The sequence below is a fragment of the Symphodus melops genome (genome assembly GCF_947650265.1).
Source record: "Symphodus melops genome assembly, chromosome: 12".
Classification (NCBI taxonomy): Eukaryota; Metazoa; Chordata; class Actinopteri; order Labriformes; family Labridae; genus Symphodus; species Symphodus melops.
The window spans coordinates 10,367,137-10,385,836 of record NC_136702.1 but is presented as its reverse complement, the minus strand read 5'-3'; the positions used below and the strand labels follow the sequence as shown (position 1 = coordinate 10,385,836).

At 39.9% G+C, this 18,700-nt stretch overlaps 2 protein-coding genes across 2 annotated transcripts; both read left to right on the top strand.

The window, feature by feature from the left end:
- Positions 1–1,262: 1,262 nt before the first annotated feature.
- Positions 1,263–5,659, top strand: LOC306832952 (mitogen-activated protein kinase kinase kinase 20-like; the record flags this gene model as incomplete). Its single annotated transcript, XM_079357974.1, has 8 exons — positions 1,263–1,284; positions 1,384–1,508; positions 1,637–1,699; positions 1,786–1,875; positions 3,728–3,844; positions 4,010–4,084; positions 4,169–4,319; positions 4,448–5,659. The coding sequence occupies 8 exons, from the start codon at positions 1,263–1,265 to the stop codon at positions 5,155–5,157; spliced, it is 1,353 nt and encodes a 450-aa protein (XP_079214100.1). The 3' UTR covers positions 5,158–5,659.
- A 530-nt stretch (positions 5,660–6,189) lies between these two features.
- On the top strand, positions 6,190–10,372 carry cdca7a (cell division cycle associated 7a). The gene is made up of 10 exons (XM_079357279.1): positions 6,190–6,329; positions 7,237–7,377; positions 7,480–7,599; positions 7,692–7,892; positions 8,007–8,084; positions 8,178–8,369; positions 8,476–8,604; positions 8,691–8,840; positions 8,917–9,053; positions 9,142–10,372. Exons 1-10 carry the CDS (start codon positions 6,309–6,311, stop codon positions 9,173–9,175), a joined length of 1,203 nt encoding a protein of 400 aa, XP_079213405.1. The 5' UTR covers positions 6,190–6,308; the 3' UTR covers positions 9,176–10,372.
- The last annotated feature ends 8,328 nt before the right edge of the window (positions 10,373–18,700 follow it).

Sequence of the window (18,700 nt, the reverse complement as noted above, 5' to 3'; positions counted from 1 at the left end):
AGGTGACTTATTTACCTGAATCTAATGAGATTGTGTCAATAAATTCATTTCTTTCAAACGTGTGCCAAACAGTTTGCCTTGGATTCATTTATTAACTAACTAATTTTATTAAATTTAACAAATAAAGATAAAAGGTTAATTTTACATCAGAATATATGTTGTATGAAAGAATAGAGTGAATGATTCAGTTGGTTTCAAAATGTACTAGCTGTTTTTTCTAGTGCTGCTTCTTTTATATTAACTTCTTGTCACTTTGTAACCTCTTGAATTTATGGTCCGGTTACCCATAATCCACTCATTCCACAGGGGGGCAGAATTGTGTGGATTTAATCTTCACTTGAAGTCTTTTTTTCCCCCACACACACAAAAAGCTGACCCCGTTTTGAGTTTGATGTAGTCTTTGTCTACTGGATCTAAATGAAAAATGCACGTTTGTGAAATACAATAGGCTGCTTGAAAAGTGACGTTAAGTCACTCCAAGGAGACATTGGCAGTGTCAGTCTGTTTCTGAATCTGTTTACTTCCGAGCGGCAGCACTGGAGAAGGCGGGTAAACGCTTTGGGGCTGAGTGTCTTTATGCAAGCTGCACTGAAATATAAAGCAACGACTGTCTATTGAGAGCAGTTCATAATCTGAGCTGTTATCAGACGTCTTGGGAAGAAGACAGTGAATGGCGATTACTCATTCATTAAGTATTCTTTCCTTCGATTTTCCGTTGCATTATTTCTGTCATTACACACGCGCCTCATGAGCACAATGATGGAATCTTTATTTTGGCTGGCAAGTTTCTGCCTGATTACATTTAATGAGCAATAAATGATTTATCATTCAAATAGATGACGTTAGATCAGTCGGATGGACATTTTGGTTTGATATAGACCATTAGAGACGCGTCATCTCAATCGTGCAGCACAATAACCAGAATAGTAATGGCTTCCAGTACATGGAAAACATGGCTGTTTTCCATTTTAATAACATTTACTTGAGCCTTGTGATTTTGACTTTAAGATCTGTCTTTCATAAATACACACATTATTTTTACTGTCTGTATCCACCCATATTCTATTGCTGTTATTTCTATTTGTTTCTGTTTTTATGCAGTTGCTGCCCACCCTTGATATCTACACATGGACCGAGGAACATGTGGTTGGTATCTTTATAGTAACCTCAATATTTAGGCCGTCAATTGGATTTTTACATCGCAAAACACAATGGCAGTTAAAACTCAAATGTTACCATTTTATTCCTTTTAGTATTTCTGGATGCAGCAAATATTTGGCTCAGGTTTGTTTTATTAAAATCTATGTTGTACTCTTCAACTTTTATCACATTATGGCGACTTCAGATTCTATATTATTGAGTGTGTTTTCTTTTCTCTCACAGGGGAAGGCACTTGTGGCATGCACTTGTATGCTGACCTGTTTAAAGAAAACCACATTACAGGAAAGAGGCTGCTGTTGCTCACAGAAAACGACATGCGGGAGATGGGCGTCAAATCCAAAGGTCACGTAATGCACCTAAAGGCAAGGCAGAGTTAATCTTTAACATTTTTAGTCCATATATTATTGATATGTTGAGATATATGCTTGTGAATATTTAAAATAACGTGACATCCCAAATCTTCTGTTTTTGACAGGCTGAAATTGAAAAGTTAACCCATGATTACCTCGGGTTCGTTCACTTCCCTCCACTTTTAAAGGTATAAAGTTTCTTCTTTATCTGAAATAATTTTTGCTTTTTTTTAATACTAATACATAATTGGGCTTTTACCCCCCGCCCCACCAGGATGAGCTGGAAAAGGAGGTGGAGAGGTTGAAAACTGTAAACCTGGAGCTGGTGTTTGGATACCACTGGAAACCAGGAACTGGGAAATCTGTAAGTTTGGAGTTAAACACACTAGTACTACCAAATGATAGAAGACAATTATGAACAAATGTATGTACTTTGTACTGAACAGGGTTTTGAATTGTAACCATCTTGAATATGTTTGGTAATAATTGTTATTTCCTAATGCATGCACAGAATTATGTTTTCACCATGATTGAATCAGTCTCTTTGTACTAAGGCTGTTTGTTCTGAGGATTCAAGATGACGGCTGTTAAACTGATCATTGAAGGCCTCACTAGACATGTATTAAACCAGACAAATAAACATTTCATTCTCAGCCATGTAGCACATCCCACATCGAACTTGCTCACAGCCCTTTGTTGGGGTCTCAAACTGTGGAGAAAGGGTGGCTCTTCACTTGCTGTTTGAATTTAATCAAAAATAGCCCATTTAGCCAGAAGTCATTTTCTTTTTAAAAGGCAAACGTTATTTAATCTTTCAGCTGTTCATTGTCCCATCATAAATAGTCCTCTTTCAGTGTGTTCGGCAGGGCTGAAACGAGCCTGCTAATTGCCTCCCATTTCTTCTGACATGTGGTGGTTTAGTGGGTAGAAAACACAGCAGGGAGAAGGAAACAGGAGGCTGAGAAAATGAGAGCTAATTATTTTCCCCTGCCTGGTGTCAGGTTCCGTGTCAGCCTTGTTTTTACAAACTGGAAGGTTTTTTTGCACTAAATAAAACAAACCCGCACTACATTTTTTTTCCCCTCGCCCCTCTTTGCTGGCGATGTCATGGAAGCAGCTGCACTTCTCAAAGACAAAATGAGGGCCTGCGATTGTGCGGCCACCATCTGACAGCCACTGAGGGTCCCCTACTAATGAGGATATCACCGTGCAGCCAAGTGAAAGGTGCTGAATTATGTATGAGTTGTCATTAGACGCACTCGGGTCCTAGGCATCATTACCAGACATTGTTTCTGCTGGAGTGATTAGACTAGCGTGGACCTGGAAGCCCCGGTGTGACCGTCCAGGGCCGACACCAGGCCTGCGCGGGGGCCACTGGTGTGTTTCTAAGCCAGTGGCGTGCTGAAGCTTCTCTTTTGAGCTGTTTCCAGCCCCCGGGGACGATGCAGGAGAGGGCGAGGGCTCCTCAGACGAGTGTGTTAGTGCCACTCCTCTGATGTCTTTCTCTGTGATCACTGCACAATGGATTGGCCTGTGCCACGAACCTCGGGTGGTTAAGCAGTGACCTGTGGTTTCCTGAACGTCGTTTGGGGATTGGCAGAATCATTACTGCTTCGTCAGCATTCTGTATGTATGAGAGGAGGGCTGGGGGATTGTTCAGATTTATGCATCCTGGTGGGGATTTGATGTGTCCCGCATACAACAAGTCAGGAGGAAAACATCCCCCCTTGTCATTTAAAATCAACCAGATTCCTGCTGCAACAAATTTATCCTGGATCCCATGGAGAATATTAAAATCAGATGTTTGACATAGAAATTTAATTTAAACTCAAGAATATTTAATGCTGTCACTGTAATTTTTTCCTATTCGATCAATCCATTTTTGTATAAAAAACTGATTTCCATCAGACTTTAAGAATGTGTTAAACATACCTTAGATATTGTATCTACATGTTATTGGAATTAGACATATTCCTCTTACCCTTTGGATTCATTCATAATATTTCTCTACTAATTTCTGTCCTTCCAAACAATATTGAGACGTTATGGTCCACTACTATTGAACTACCTCTAGGTTGTGCTGTTGGTTTATATACAAGCGTAACCAAGTTTTCCACATTGAAATTATAAACTTTTCCATGCAATCAGGTGTTGTTTCTGAGTGTAGCAGACCAGGCCTTCATTATCTCAGCATCAGCTTTTTTCTCTCTTTCAAGGACTGCAAATGGAAAATATACTTGGAGCTGGATGGAGATGATGTTGCAGTTACCTACATTAGAGATGTTGTCTTCAATGCCAACCGACAGGATGTGGAAATCCTGCGGATGACGAAGGTGACGACAGAAACACATTTCCCAGAACAAGTCACAAATATACACTATTGCTTATTTTTGGGTCTTTTTCCTCTGTGTTTTTGACCCACCTGGGTTAATCTGAATTGAATAAGGTTTGTATTATGCTGCCATATTTTGTTTTGTTTTTTTTATATTGCAATGCAGCCACCTTTTGTAATGGACAAATGGATCATTGGAATGGCACAGAACCAGCGGGTTGACTACACAGTTAATTATGAGGTGAGACATTTTAGCAGCAGTAAAACCACCTGCATCTCTCTCTCCATTTATATAATCTCCTACTGTTTTGACTTGATTCTACAGGATGATGTCAAGTCACCAAAGACTACCAGACACAGCTTTCCAATGAATTGGAGTCTTGTGGGGGAACAGGACGAGATCAAGACTGTGGAGCTGGTCATCGAAACAGCATCAGCTAATATTGACTGGAACCCCAGAGACCGTGCCAACTGTGGTAATTTTTTGTTGTTGTATTTGTTGCCCTAAAGAGTACCAAAGTTTGACCTGCTGAACAAACATATGTATTTAACAGTACTTTACCTTGCACTGTATATATATCTCAATTCATTTCCCCCTTTTTAGATATTGATCCAAAATGGATGCACAGTGTAAGGTTGAAGCAGATGATGACCCAGAAATCCCAGCCGGCAACTGTTCCCCTGACTTCTGAGGCCCGCACTCTTCCTCAGTTCTTGACTGCACATGAAAGCCAAGTCTGTTCTTATGCTGGAGCTGTGCGTCGCTCCCCAAATCGTGTCCATAGATCGCCCTGGATTGACTCATCCAGCTCTTCGCCAACCACAAGCCTCTCCGCCAAACTCTCCCCGCTTCATCTTGGGTCAAAGGGCAGCAGCCCGTCCAGCACTACATCAGAGAGCGCCTCAGAGAGAGAAAGAGAGCGCCCCCTGAGTGCTGGGGCAGTGCACAACCACAACAGAAACCCCTATTTTGGCAATACATTAACTGTGGGAGGGGGTCAGGGAAGGGGGCAAGCATGGACCAGTACAAGGGGTAGTTACGGTCATAATAAAACCAGCAAAACCTCACGGCCGGCAGGAAGACCGCGTTCCAACAGTTACAGTGTCATGCCACAGAACCGCCCCTCCATGATACCAGGTATATTGTCTGTGGCAGAAAGCCCTAGTGAGGAAAAAGAGGGGGGCAAAGTCAGTGATGGGGGGTGGATCAAAGTGGAGCGACAGAAAAGATTACCCCGTCAGGACAATAAACAAGTCAGAGGTCGACCGAGGAGAGGGGGCAGGGGAGGGCGGGGTGCCGGAGGAAGATCTTAATGTGGGTTGTGCTGAACATGTAATGCACTGAAAGGTACTACAGATAAAATATGTTTATTCATGCTTATAAATGAACTGCATTTTGTAAAAGAATCACACCGATGCCAAAGATGTATAAACTGTTTGTATGACCTAGATTTTATTTTCCAACGCTTGCTGGTGTACTAATGTAATGCTATTGTTGTTGTTATTATGATTATGAAGATGATGATTATTATTATTATCATAAGAAAAAGAAGACTAACTGTATTTCTTCAGTTTTTTATAAATATGTTTTATATCCTGGTTGAGATTGGGCAAATGTTCTTCCTAATGATCCTCCTTTAGTGTCTTTGTGTAGTGTTGTTGACATGGAAATGCAACAATTTACTGACACCTTTGTTTAACACTCGATCTACACTTAAAAGTGCAAAGGTGTAATCATGTGTGCTAATTGTCCTTGTTAGTTCATACTCCTCTATGCATATCAACTTTGTTGTTTACATAAAGGCATAACCCTGTATTCGTTCTCTGAAATGTTTGCAGTTCTCTTACATTTCCCCATGTCCTTGTGCCTTTTACTGACACATTGCTTTAAATTATTTATCTACCTACACGATGTGTATCTAAATGTTTCATATCACAAAGTGTGAAGTTGCAAGATTCCCGACTGAAGTGTTACCCCCCCCCCCCCCCCCCCCCCCCCCCCCCCACACACACACACACACACACACACACACACACACACACACACACACCTTTTTTCAGTTGGAAAAAAACCTAAAGTTTTTTACCCGCCTCGCATGCAAATTCTCAAATAAAAATTCGCGCCACGACAGACTACCTGGAAGAGCCACTGTCCTTATCGCTTAAATGCCGCATATAGTAATTAAAGTACGCAGTTTAATGAATGAAAAAAAAACTAAAATACATACAATTGATAATAACCAGGTTTGGTTACAAATGTATGCGGCGTATTTTGCAAAACATACATTGTTTTACAGAAATCCCTGCGTACATTTTAAGCAGCTTTCAGGACCTTCCGGTGGCGCGGGAAATGAACAAAGTGTGGACTACATGCAGCTGCAGGTCCTGCATTGTTCAGTGAGTGCAGAGCTGTTGCAAAGTGTTTTAGTGTGTGTCGGTTCTTCTGGGACAATTTGAAGAGAAAAATGCCCTCCACACGCTCCAAGGTAAGGAAAAACGTTTCATCTGGTTAACATGAAAACGATTTTGTTTAGCCCACTTACTTGTGATTTAAAGAAGGTCATGTTTGTGCAACTTTCTCCAAGTTTAAAACATTTTCTTTTACGACCCTAGGCTATGAAAGTGTTGGCTGTGAGTATTAGCTTAGATATTGAGCATTGTGTCTCAACATTTATAATGTGCATCTACTCTTTTTAATAGTAACGCAACTTCGGGATATTACCATAACTTTGTTAGATTTACTACATTTACATCAGTCTGTGGTTGAAACTTTTTATTTGGTATCGATAAGTCAGAGATTCAGGTTAAGAAATTAAAATGAATTCATATATTTTGATTAACAAGGAAAATTCAGTCAGTCAGTCATACATGAATGTAGCAGCAGTTTCAATGAGGAGAACTCAGTTTCTTGCATTTGGCCAGGTTTGAGGATAGGGGTGTGTCCTGTTTGCTGGTCCAACTCTAAGATCGGAAACAGGCTTTGGTTGATTTTGTTTGATAAATCGATTGCAATACGTTTGAAGTACTTGCGTTTCACTTTGGCTTGAGAATATTTTATACCTACAAACAAAAAAACCTCACCCATTTGCAATAGCTGTTATAGGCTCCATCAGGGCAATGTTCAATGATTGTTTTTTTATTCTGAAAATTGGTATTTTCACCCAAAAAAAGTTAGTAAAAAGTTACTAAATTTCAATAGTCAGTGGTGATCGAAAACTAAATGAAGACATCTAAAAGAATCAGTCAGTCGTGATAATGCTGTCATCACAAATATAAAAATAGCTTTATAATAACCTGTCTATTTGCAACACAACATGATTTTAAAACTGAAGTGGGGATATTTGTGTCTTTTGTATTCATCTGTATCTTACACTCGCCTGTTTTCATTTACAGACTCTGGCATCCCAGCCTCTGTCAAAAAGGATGAGTTTGAGGAGCTTCCGCAGCAACCCCCTGGTTCCCATGGAGACGTCCTCTTCTTCCTCTGATGACAGCTGTGATAGCTTTGGCTCTGATGGAGGCTTTGCAAATACGGTAAGCATCACATTTCAGACTTCTTATTTCAAATAAGTGGTGTTAAATTTGTCGGCTCTTTGCATCACTACACGAAACTGTAAACTTTGTGTTTTTATTTAGAGGAGCAACTTGAGGCCATCGAGGCGGATGGCAGAGAAGCCGAAGGTGTTTGAGGCATCATCGGAGGAGGACACGTGCAGCGGGTTTGACAACGTAATCAACACTCAAATGAAGGCCATGGTAAGTGTTTGGGGGAGAAATACACTTACAATGTATTTCAGAATTTAAACAGAAGTTAGAGAAGTGCATTCATTAACTTCGTCTTCTTTCAGAAAGTGGACCCTGAAACGCCAAAACGTGGTCGCAGGTCTAATATCCTGAAAGTGGCCATGGCGTTTCCACCCAAAAAGGTTGGCAAGAAGAGACCTGCATCGGAGCCGCTCCCTCAGGTTAAAGTACAGAACACGGACTCTAAGGAGGGAGAAGACTTCATGCAAAAGAGAGCCCTGAATATTAAGGAGAACAAAGAAATGGTACAAGTTGCTTTATTTGTTTAGAAATGTTTCTGAGGAGTTCATACTTTAAACTGAACTTTGATCAGACCAGTCTTCCATCATACTCAATGTGTTTTTTTTCCTTCTTTTTAGCTGGCAAAGCTCATGGCTGAGCTGAACAAAGTACCCGGTCTGTTTCCGAGACGAATGGCTTTGTCTGCTTCCACTACGGTAATTTACATTACAGATCAATATCTGAATCTGTCGTCAGAGCACACAACTCTTTGGCACAGTATTAATCCTTTAAATATCAACCCTTTTCAGCCACGCCTGGCACCTCGGCGCTCCATGGGAACTTCAGCAGCGAGAAGGAGGAACCCTGAGCGCTTGTCCCGGGCCCACACCAGGTCTCGCACCCTGGTGGATGGGCCCCCCAGCCCACCTCCGGAGGAGGAGCCTGAAGACAAGTTCGGTCTGGTTCGCAAGAGCCGCTACTATGAAGAAGATGATGAGCCAGTAAGTCTCAAAACAATCTGCCAGTCTGCCCTTGTTGCGTCAAATTCTTCTAATACAGCAAAGGCAATAATCACATTTTGACAAGCTGTGTTTATTCCATTTGCAGCCCCGTCGCCGTTCCTTTAATGGTATCAGGGCCATCCCGCATGTTGTGCGACCTGTGGAAGATATCACAGAGACAGAGCTGCAGAGGATTTGTGACAACGTGCGGGAGAAAGTCTACAACAGCTCCACCGTAGGTTCCTTATAACAAGAGCTGAGAAACTACGTTCGCTTGTTAGGCCATGAGCTGAAGTTAAAAATTCATTCTCCTTGTTTCAGGGTTCCACTTGCCATCAGTGCCGCCAGAAAACAACAGACACAAAAACCACCTGCCGTAATCCTGAGTGTGTTGGAGTGAGGGGTCAGTTCTGCGGCCCCTGTCTCCGTAACCGATACGGAGAGGAGGTCCGAGACGCCCTGCTCGATCCTGTAAGTAACTAGATGTGCAGGCTTCTATTCAATGCCTTCTGGGCACATGTGCTGATGGATTACCTTCTCTCATCAGGAGTGGCAGTGCCCGCCATGCAGAGGGATCTGTAACTGCAGCTTCTGCAGAGCCAGAGACGGTCGCTGTGCCACCGGAGTTTTGGTTTACCTGGCTAAATATCACGGTTTTGATAACGTGCACGCCTACCTGAAGAGGTATGTGAAGCCTTTTTTAAAAACTTCAAACGCATTTTCACGCATCTGAGAGTTTGTTCTTTAACACTGTGGCTCTTCTTCTCTGCAGCTTAAAAAAGGAGCTGGAAGAGAGCAGCAACTGATCCTGGACCTGAACATCATTTTACACAAACTGTTCATTTGTGTTTGAGGCATTGTAAAAGAGTGCTTTGAGTTCCTATTTGTAAAATTTTAAATACTTTTTTGTAAGTATTGATTTTTACATCTGGAGGAATCTCCAAAAGCCAATTCTCTCCGGCCTTGAGCTTGAGTCGTTTTTGTTCTCCACATATCTCTCTGCCTTCTCTCCTTTTTAAAGACTGACAGTAAAACGTGTTTCAGGGCCAATTTTCTAACGTTCGCTTGTTAAACAGCCCCTTTTGATCTTTTATATGAAGATTAAGCGTAATCTTCCTACCTGTTAAAAACAAATGAGGCTTGTTCAGATGATCTACTGTATTTGACATTGTTTTAAATGTATAAATTCTATATGGACTCAAGTGGTCCTATTTTTTTTTTTTGCCCTTTATGAAAACGTATGCTTCAGCTATAAATTTATGCTTGTGTTTTTACAAGTTGTCCAGTGATTAAGATTAGGTGGAAATGTACATCTTGATGATTACAAACAACAAAATGATTAGTGTTAGTCGTGCATGTTCTGTAAGAAACAGCCTGGTGCTCTTCATGCTGTTCAGGTGATGCAGGTGGAAAGGGCACAGGCTGGGGTCCACCGCCTCTCCCTTTAAAGCTGTGTGGAACTGTGATATACTACACGGTCTGGTTAAATATCCTTCATTAGATAACTGTCACTAATGGTGTGGAAACAATTAGCACACTCTAATGGGAATCTCATACCTGTAAATCATTTGATCCTGTTAAGGCACATTCTCGCTCTGCTGCAGTCTCTTTGGCTCATTTTCTGCCGTACTCTGTTAAGTAGAAATGGTTCAAGTGGCCGAAGAGTTATGGCCTGCTTTTTTTTTTTTTTTTCTTCGAGCGTAATACTCGACGCAAAATGACATGAATTAACCTTTGTGTCACATCTTGGAAATGTTCTTCATTGGACCCACATCAGGATGTGCTCTTGATTACATAACACATGTTGGAAGTAATCAACAGTTGAGGTTTTTCTCCACTGTGACGGCAGGTTGAGGTTATGTAACCACTGCTGATGTAAATCTGATACTGCAAACTGTACTGAGCGTAATGTTGACCTCTTAATGGCTACATTTGTTTTGTTAGAGCTTGCTTTGTGTTCATTGGGTTTACAATACATTATCATTAAAGCGCTAATCACTACATCTTCGTGTTGTCTGTTTTATTTGATTGACTATCACTCAATTCAGAATGGATGCAGCTGTAATTGTGATTTAATGGTAAGGACAAATCCTGCAATGCATGTGAGCATTCACTAGCCTAAGAGTGACAAGTTCACTTCCGCATCAATCCCCATTTACCCACTACAGTGCACGCTCAATATATATAGTTTCTTTACACATAGTAAAACAGATTCATGTAAACGGAGCAAAGTGTTCATTCAAACCTTGTACACTGGCCAGGCAATCCTAAAATGTGTTAAGCTTTTTGTTAAAATGAAATGAAAGAGCTAAAGTTACCTAGTTGATAAATGGCCACTGCACATTTTTAATCTAGTTAAATTCAAAATAACTTAAACTAGCAGGGCTCCAAACTGAAGTTTTAATATTGTCATTAGACTTCAGGCAGTTTTTCTACTTTACAAAGAGAACACTTTGAGAAGATCTAGTGTTTCTACATCAATATTTTATTGTAAATAGTGCAGGACTTTGCTTGTAATTGTTGATTCAACAAACTGTCCAATTACATTGAAAAGGAAAAAAAAAAAAACTTAACATTAAACTTATGTTTACTAGTTGCATAATTACAATCTGAAACAATTAAGTCATTAGATTTATTTCCATCAATCTTATTGTTGCAGATCAAAAATCAAGTATTTAAAGACCAATGTCTGCCTACACTGCTTGCGTGTTGACCATCACTGCAGCTCATGAGACAGATATGGATAATGGTCATTATAATGTTCAGGAGAAAATGTTTCAGTAGCCATTTGACTTCATGACTTTGTAGTAAGAGTGCAGGGTGTAAAATAACTTGTGTCCAGCAGCCAGAGCAAGTCCGATAATCACTGGTGTATTACCAGCATGTGGCTCGTAGCTGGTGCTGACTGTGTGCCCTGATAGTTGGTTTACTCTGTGTTTTCATCATCCAGTCAGGCGAGTAGTTATGAATATGTGTGCTGTAGGTTGGTGGTATTGTTCATTCACTTTCCTGTCTGTTTGCAACTAAAGAAGCAGCCCTCCATTACATCCCACTCACCCTCACTGTCCTTCACCCTGAATTGTTTTTCATTTATTAGCTTTGCACACTGCATATTGAACAATATGTAACAGGAAGTGATGATGCTGCAGAGGGTTCACTTGGCTATCAAACACAAACAGGTTCAAATGTACCAGAGTAACCCACCTGCCCAGTTTCTGCCTTGGTTGCATCTAGGCTTGAAGCATTATTCATCGATCCAGGAGCACACAGCATTAAGGACGAAGCATCAAAGACCTGCAGTGATGTCATACTGGGATACTACAACACAAAATGGTATAATATTTTGCATTAATAAAACGGTTCCACATTTTAAACGTCTGTTTTGTTTAGTTGTTAGTATTACTTAGACAGATAAAACAAGACTGATGTTTGGATTTAGGCAGATTTAATTACATTTGGACAGAGCCAGGCGGTGTCCTGTCTTTTTGCCTATAGCTTAGCTGACTAGTCACTTGTTTAAGTTATTTATCAAAATAAATATGTGTGCCACATAAATCCTCTCAACTTACATTGCAAAATTGCTTCTTTTTTGAACATTACTTACATTTTCTTTAATGTGTGAATTCTTCATTGACCAAGACCTTTGTCTCTTTGAAGGAAATGTTATTTCGGCTGTGTGACGTCGACTTAAATGTTCTCGGCTCATTAGATTTTCAAATCCAACAATTGAGTAGATCTACAGATTCAATAAATTCATATTCACTGTATGTTCCTCATTAAGTCTGCAAATATAACATTTATCTATTACACAACAACAATTAAAAAAGACAATGAAATAAAACATAATAAAAGCAATACAGCAGCTACTTCTTTCTAAAAAAAGAAGATGTTAAAAACATCCTGAAGTTTAGGAACAACTCATAATGTGTTATTTGTTTTAATCAAAACATTCATTTTAAAACTTGGTTATGGTTTGCTTATTGTCATTAAGGTACATTTGAGTGAAACATTATAGTTGGAATACATCTTTATGAAATGCAATTCATTAAAATGCTAATGAAGGTAACTGGTTGAAAATCTGTTGTTGGATTGACTAATACAATAAATTTAGCTGCAGTATCTGTATTAAACTCCATTTATGAAATGGTGTAAATAAAATGGTAATTATATTTCATATACTTTTTAAGGATCTTCTTTTTCTCCTTTGTATCCTCCAAAAAGGAAATTTCAAAAACTGTTATTAGTATAATAAAGATGCACTTGAAAATACTAGTCCTGTATTAAACACCAATGATCATCCACTTTGGGGTGATGAATATTTAGGGAAGTAATTGTTTACAACGCTCAAGCATTGAGCTGATCTGGTAATCAGGCTATGAAATACAATATTTATTCATTAGAGCAGATTTAATGAGGCCTTGCGGCGCTAATTATGAAAACCAGTGTAGCAGTAAATGAGTAGCGCACGGTGGTGGGCTGCGGGGTACCTGTAAGGAGGGACTGGGGGTTGAAGTGCCCTGAGTCACATGGCACAGTAAGCAGCAACACACAGCTCTGACTGTGTCCGTCCAGCCCACAGCTATACATCAGAGGACCTGCAGACAGGTCGCAGATGGGCCTTGTATCCCAGCATGCTCTGCCCTTCTACATCCAGGAATGAGGCTGGATCTCTGAAAGGTAACTTAAAATCAAACAAATCTTTGAATTGCACATCAACAAACAAGGTAAAAAAATGCAGACGGACTTGCTCCAGGCTTTGAGATGCCGTCTCTCTTAATATACTGCCATCCCTGAAGCTTATTCTGCAGCTTCTATTTGTATGCAGGTCTTGAGATATGTGGTAGGATTTTGCAGCATAATATGGGTTTTGATTGACTGATATTTTCATTATGGCTGCAGGGTAGCGTGCAGACTGTTAATTTGCTTGGGAGTCCTGCAGGTCTACGGTGATTGTAGCAGAGCCAGAAGAAAAGCTGAATAAATGAAACTCACAGGGCACAATCACAATCTGTGGGTCAAAATCAACTGATTAATTATAATTTAGAATCAATCTGTCAGACCTCTGTAATAAACACCGTTTCAGGCTTGCTGCTTAATAACCAGCTTTACGTGGTACCCATGTAACATTGTGCTACAACCTGCAAAGCTAAGATATTATTAAATACTGTTTGTACTTTAAGGATGAGGTATTGCTATAAAATAAGATGAGTAATATGGACGGAATCTACTTTCTGATACAACATCTTTCCACACAAGAATCTCCTTCCTGCTCTGACCTCCACATCCTGTAAAGGTGTAGTGAGCAGAGTACTGTTAAATGCACTGTGAGTGACTCCGGGTGGCAGCAGCCTTATGACATGTTCCTTTCCTCCAGCTCCAGCCTGTAAAGTGATGGAAACAGCAGTTTGGTCCAGGTGTCAGGGACATTATCAAGAGAAAAAAGGGCTGCCTGCAGTTGCTCCATCTCACAGGAAATTGCCAACTCACCCTAACAAAGAAAAGGCATAAGTGCACTTGCTGCTGCCTTCAAGGGGAGCGTGATAAGATGACATTATAAATACAGAATTGTTCATGGAGGTGGAGGGGAAGGAACATCAGGCAGCCGAACTTGACTGTTCTGTTTCATTTTATTTTTATGTGCATGCCTGATGTCTGTTTGGGGGTTATTTTAAGCAAAATCTGCTTCTTCTCCACTTTAGATTCAAATATATTGTAAATCCGTTGCAAACCGTAATTGTGTCTGTTTATTTATACTCCAAAGCACTTGAAACTGAAGCAGGTTTACAACTCCAGTTGCAGAGGGTGGGAGACAACTGATGATTCAATGAGTATAGAAAGTGTGTAAATGATCTCATGCATCCATAATACAGTGTAAGTGTTCAATATATATACTTAGTATATAGTGAGCTGAAGTGTGTGCAAAGTAAACAACACAGTAAGATCATTAGAATGGAGATTTTAATTGCAGATTTCATAACAAACAAAGTCTTATTTTTGCATTTGTTACCAAACACATTTTGTAGTGATTTTCAAGAAGATATCTTTGAATAAAGTAGGAAATTTATGTTAATGATCTGTTAATGCTGATTATACATCATGCCGACGTGCTGTGATTTACAGATGTTTAATCTGTAATGCTTCATTCTCCTGGACACCTGAAGGGGGAGCTCTAATACAGGCAACTTGCTGCACTATATATTGCTTCAACTTTCAACAAGTCCTCAGGAGGAGAAAGTTAAAGTCGCATTAAAAGTGTTATGTGACATATCACAAAAATGTTATCTACTTAAAAGATACTTGAAGAATAAAGTTTCTGCAAACAACATTGAAAAAGTGCCAGAAACAGTTTTTTAATAGCCATAAGGATATTTATACTTTGTACCAGAGAGGAACATTCAGCAACACAAAAGAGTGATGGTGAAACGGTGAGCACGGTGTTGTAAAACTTCACACTGAATTGTCTAAAGAGTGGAACAGCAGTCTTTGACTCCACAAGGGTGAGGGGAGGGAACGAGGGAGGAAAGTGTGTGTGTGTGTGTGTGTGTGTGTGTGTGTGTGTGTGTGTGGGGGGGGGGGGGGGGTGGTAATTATGACCAGGGGAACTCAGGGCTGTAATCTGTAAATCTATTCTAACTCTAAGTGAGAACTGGTACATTGGATTGATTTTATTGAGATCATACATTATAAATGGGGCATGGAGGAGCTTACAGCCTTTGAGATGGTGGTGCTCACGTGCTTCATTAATTTTTACTTCATTAACTCTCTCCTTCAGATCCCTTTCAATGCACGATTCATCGCTGTGTGGCCATGAATCCAGGCCGCAGTCAGAGGGGATGAGTCGGGCACAACTTGCAGTGGAGTGGATACACCGAGCAACGCTGTCCAAACAAATCAGTAACACATGAAATATACATGACCTCATGCTCATGCTCCAGATCTTTCTTTTTTTTTTGCACGTATATAAACTTGCTCATAAAGAATAACAGTACTCATTGCAGTCACAATAGGATGAAGTGCTGTATCAATTTAGCTGTCAAGAAGTCATTACAGCAGTACAAATATAAAACATGATAACAAAAACTATTTTCTGGAAGCCAAAGAGAAAGAGTTCACAAACTCTTTTAATTCTGCTTTAACAATATCAAATGCTGCTATTGACAAACGGGCATTTTGGAACAACTGTGTCTGTCATTACTGTTGTTTTCAAAAAATCCAGCAAGATAATTACACAGTACAGACCCTTATCCTTACAGCTACTGTATCCCTGCAGTGTGTTTACTTATCACTGTGGTTACAAACCAATAGGTGCTGCTGCGGTTGCATTTTGATTTACAGCGAGTAATATCAAAATTCCCCAGTGAGCCCTTTAGAATGGACCATTTGTTTAATATTATAGCCTTAAACCCAACAATATCAATCAGTCATGAAAGCACCTATGCATGCTGCTCTGCCCTGCATCACCATTAACTGCACACGAGTGACGGCTCCTGCTAGTTTGCGCCGGGAGGAGGGGATGAAGGAAGGAAAAGAGGGGAGATGGTGTTCGATTATTTATTCGCTATTTTTTTGTGAATGACCTATCCAGAAATATTCTAAATGTGTGTGTGTGTGTGTTTATATAAAAGTCCAGGGTGGATGCAGAAACCTTAAGAAAAATGTACGACTAGGAGAGAGGAGTGTGTGTGCTGTTTTAAGGAGGCTATAGGTGAGGATTGAGCAACAGCTGCAGTCTGAGATCCGCTTGAAATGACTTATATATTGTTTGAGAATACTTAAATGTGGGGTTGCAGCTAAGAATTATTTTGTAAACCATCAATCTGTACATTTGTTCACAATTGATTGATGAGTTGTTTGGTCTATGAAATGTTGGAGTAGCTGCAAACATTCAACCGATGGTTCAATATTCAAAAACTTTTCAATTACAAAAAGACAAACAGGATAAGCAAGTCTCTAAAAATTAAAGAAACAAGTCGTTGCTTATGAAATATTTGGAGATTGGTTTCTCCTCCTGACATGACATGACAATATAGAGATGCACCTGTTAATATTTTTTTTGTCTGAGATGGGGGTTTTTTCAACATTGATTTTTCACAAGTGCAACACTGAGGCGACGATATGCTTTACCAATTCTCAATTTGACCCGATGTTTTTATTGTTCAAGTTTCACTCTAAAAAGGTCTCCTTCATTATACAAGTCATTTGTGTGCATGTTTGCTGTATTTCTGTTAAGATTATGATTGGCTGTAATTGCGATGCAGAAATTCCTGCTTGCATAAATGCGTTTCAAGACTACAGGAGAGCAGAGACAACTACAAAAGCCTTCTGGTGTCAAGCTCTAAACACACACGATCCTGCAAAGGAAGAAGGCCAAACTGTCACAAAAGCAACACACATTTCTAAATGGGAGGTTCCCTTTAAAGATACTATAGACACATTCTGTAAACTGCTGCTTTTCAGAGACAGTATTCGCCTGTAGCTGAGTGTATCCATGTTGTCAGTCTTATGGAAGCTGTGCGGTTGTTCAAGCTTCAAACCTGTTTTCAGCCTCTCCCCTCACTGAGGATGACAACAACACACATCAGTGATCGAGAGCTAAGTGCTTTTCTTTTGAAGCAGTATAAACTTCTTAACATTTCAAATCTGTTACGACAGCTGTCCCAGAGAACATTTGTGAGATCTGTTTCACCACACATGTTGAAATGATGAATCCCTCATTACATCTGCCATCAAACAATATCTCCAAAGCTAACAGTTGACAAAATCTAGTTAAAACATTCGGTGGGGGAAAAGCTCTTAAAGTCAGGAATTAATGGGAGCAAAAGAAAAACAGCTCAGAGACAATTAGCACCAGAGACCACTCTATAATCTTTGGATTATTTTCACCACTTAAAAGCAGCACACATGGTTAGCATTGTGGAGGGAGCAGAATGAACAACACTTGAGTGGATTTGATTTGGTCTCCCTAATCTGCATTTCCTTTAAAATGCCTTTCTTCTGCTCCAAAATGTCAATGTTGATCAAATCCAGCTGGAACGAGCCAGTGTGGGTGTCAGCCCAGTTGCACAATCTTTATTTGTTCCCCCCCTCAGAACAGAGAATAAATAGTCTGAATAAAGAGAGTTTCTAGACGTCACCATGATATAATGGAGATTCAGCATTTTTGGGAGTTCATAGATCCTCTTGAAATGAGCATGAATCCTATCGGAATCACTTTTAAAGATATCTATCGATATATCGATATATATGTATAAATGTTGACTTTGACTGTACTCCAAAACTGTACAGATTGTTCATAAATTCATACATTATGAATTCCAATGTCTTTTCACAGATAAAATAAAACATCTATGACCTTCGCAATAAATATAGACGTCTACTTGATGACCCAAAAAACAGACAATCTATTCTCACTGTATGAAATTATGAGTTGAAATTGAGTGAAATTAATCTACAATTCATTTTTCTGGGGAACCCCCAGGGCACTCCTCTGGGCCCACAGGGGTCCCCTTAGATCTCACTCGGAGAACCATTATATTGGTTCTGGTTAGCAGAAACATCCCAAAGCTATGTTCATTTAAATAACACATTGTGTTTTTTTGTGGATTAAAAAGAAAAAAAAAGTGTAATTGCAAAATGTGAAATTTAACCCTGGGGCTTGTTGCTTAACCAAACATGCTTTGGCTGGTTAGGCTGAGTCACAGAGGAAATGTCTGGCACACAGATTGAATTTGTTCTCTCTGAAGTCAAAGGCAGGAAAACAATTAAGTGTCTGCCGCACATTTCTATCACTGTGTACCACTTGACACAGTTTTTCACATCACTGGGGCAATTGTCTGCAGAGAGCGACGAGACAAAGCCATTAATTCCAACGTCTGAAAAAGATGGCATTGTTATTTTCTGATTTTGAAACATTTCAATTAAGTCGCTGATGGAGATAATAAACATAATGAGCGAGACTTGAACTGTTGTCTTTTGTGCTGTCACGTCCATTTTCAGGACGCTTTTAAAGCACTGGTGCATCAGAGGGAGCGTTGGTCGCAGAGGTAGATAGGTGTGTGTGTATCTGTGTGTGGTACTATCCTTCAGGGCCCCTTCCCCTCCTCAACCTCCATCTTTCATTCACCTTTCAAAACAAGGTGAAGTTCAGCAAAGTTTCTGTGCAGAGATGATCAAACAGTCACATCACTAATAGCGATGGGTGACAGGGCCAGTGAATACAGATCAGCTTTAATTGTGGTGGGTCTTACTGCCACTGTCTGTCAATCTGAGCCTTTGAATTGGGGAAAATTTGCTCTGTTCATTCTGTTAAATGACGTATCCAATTAAACGCT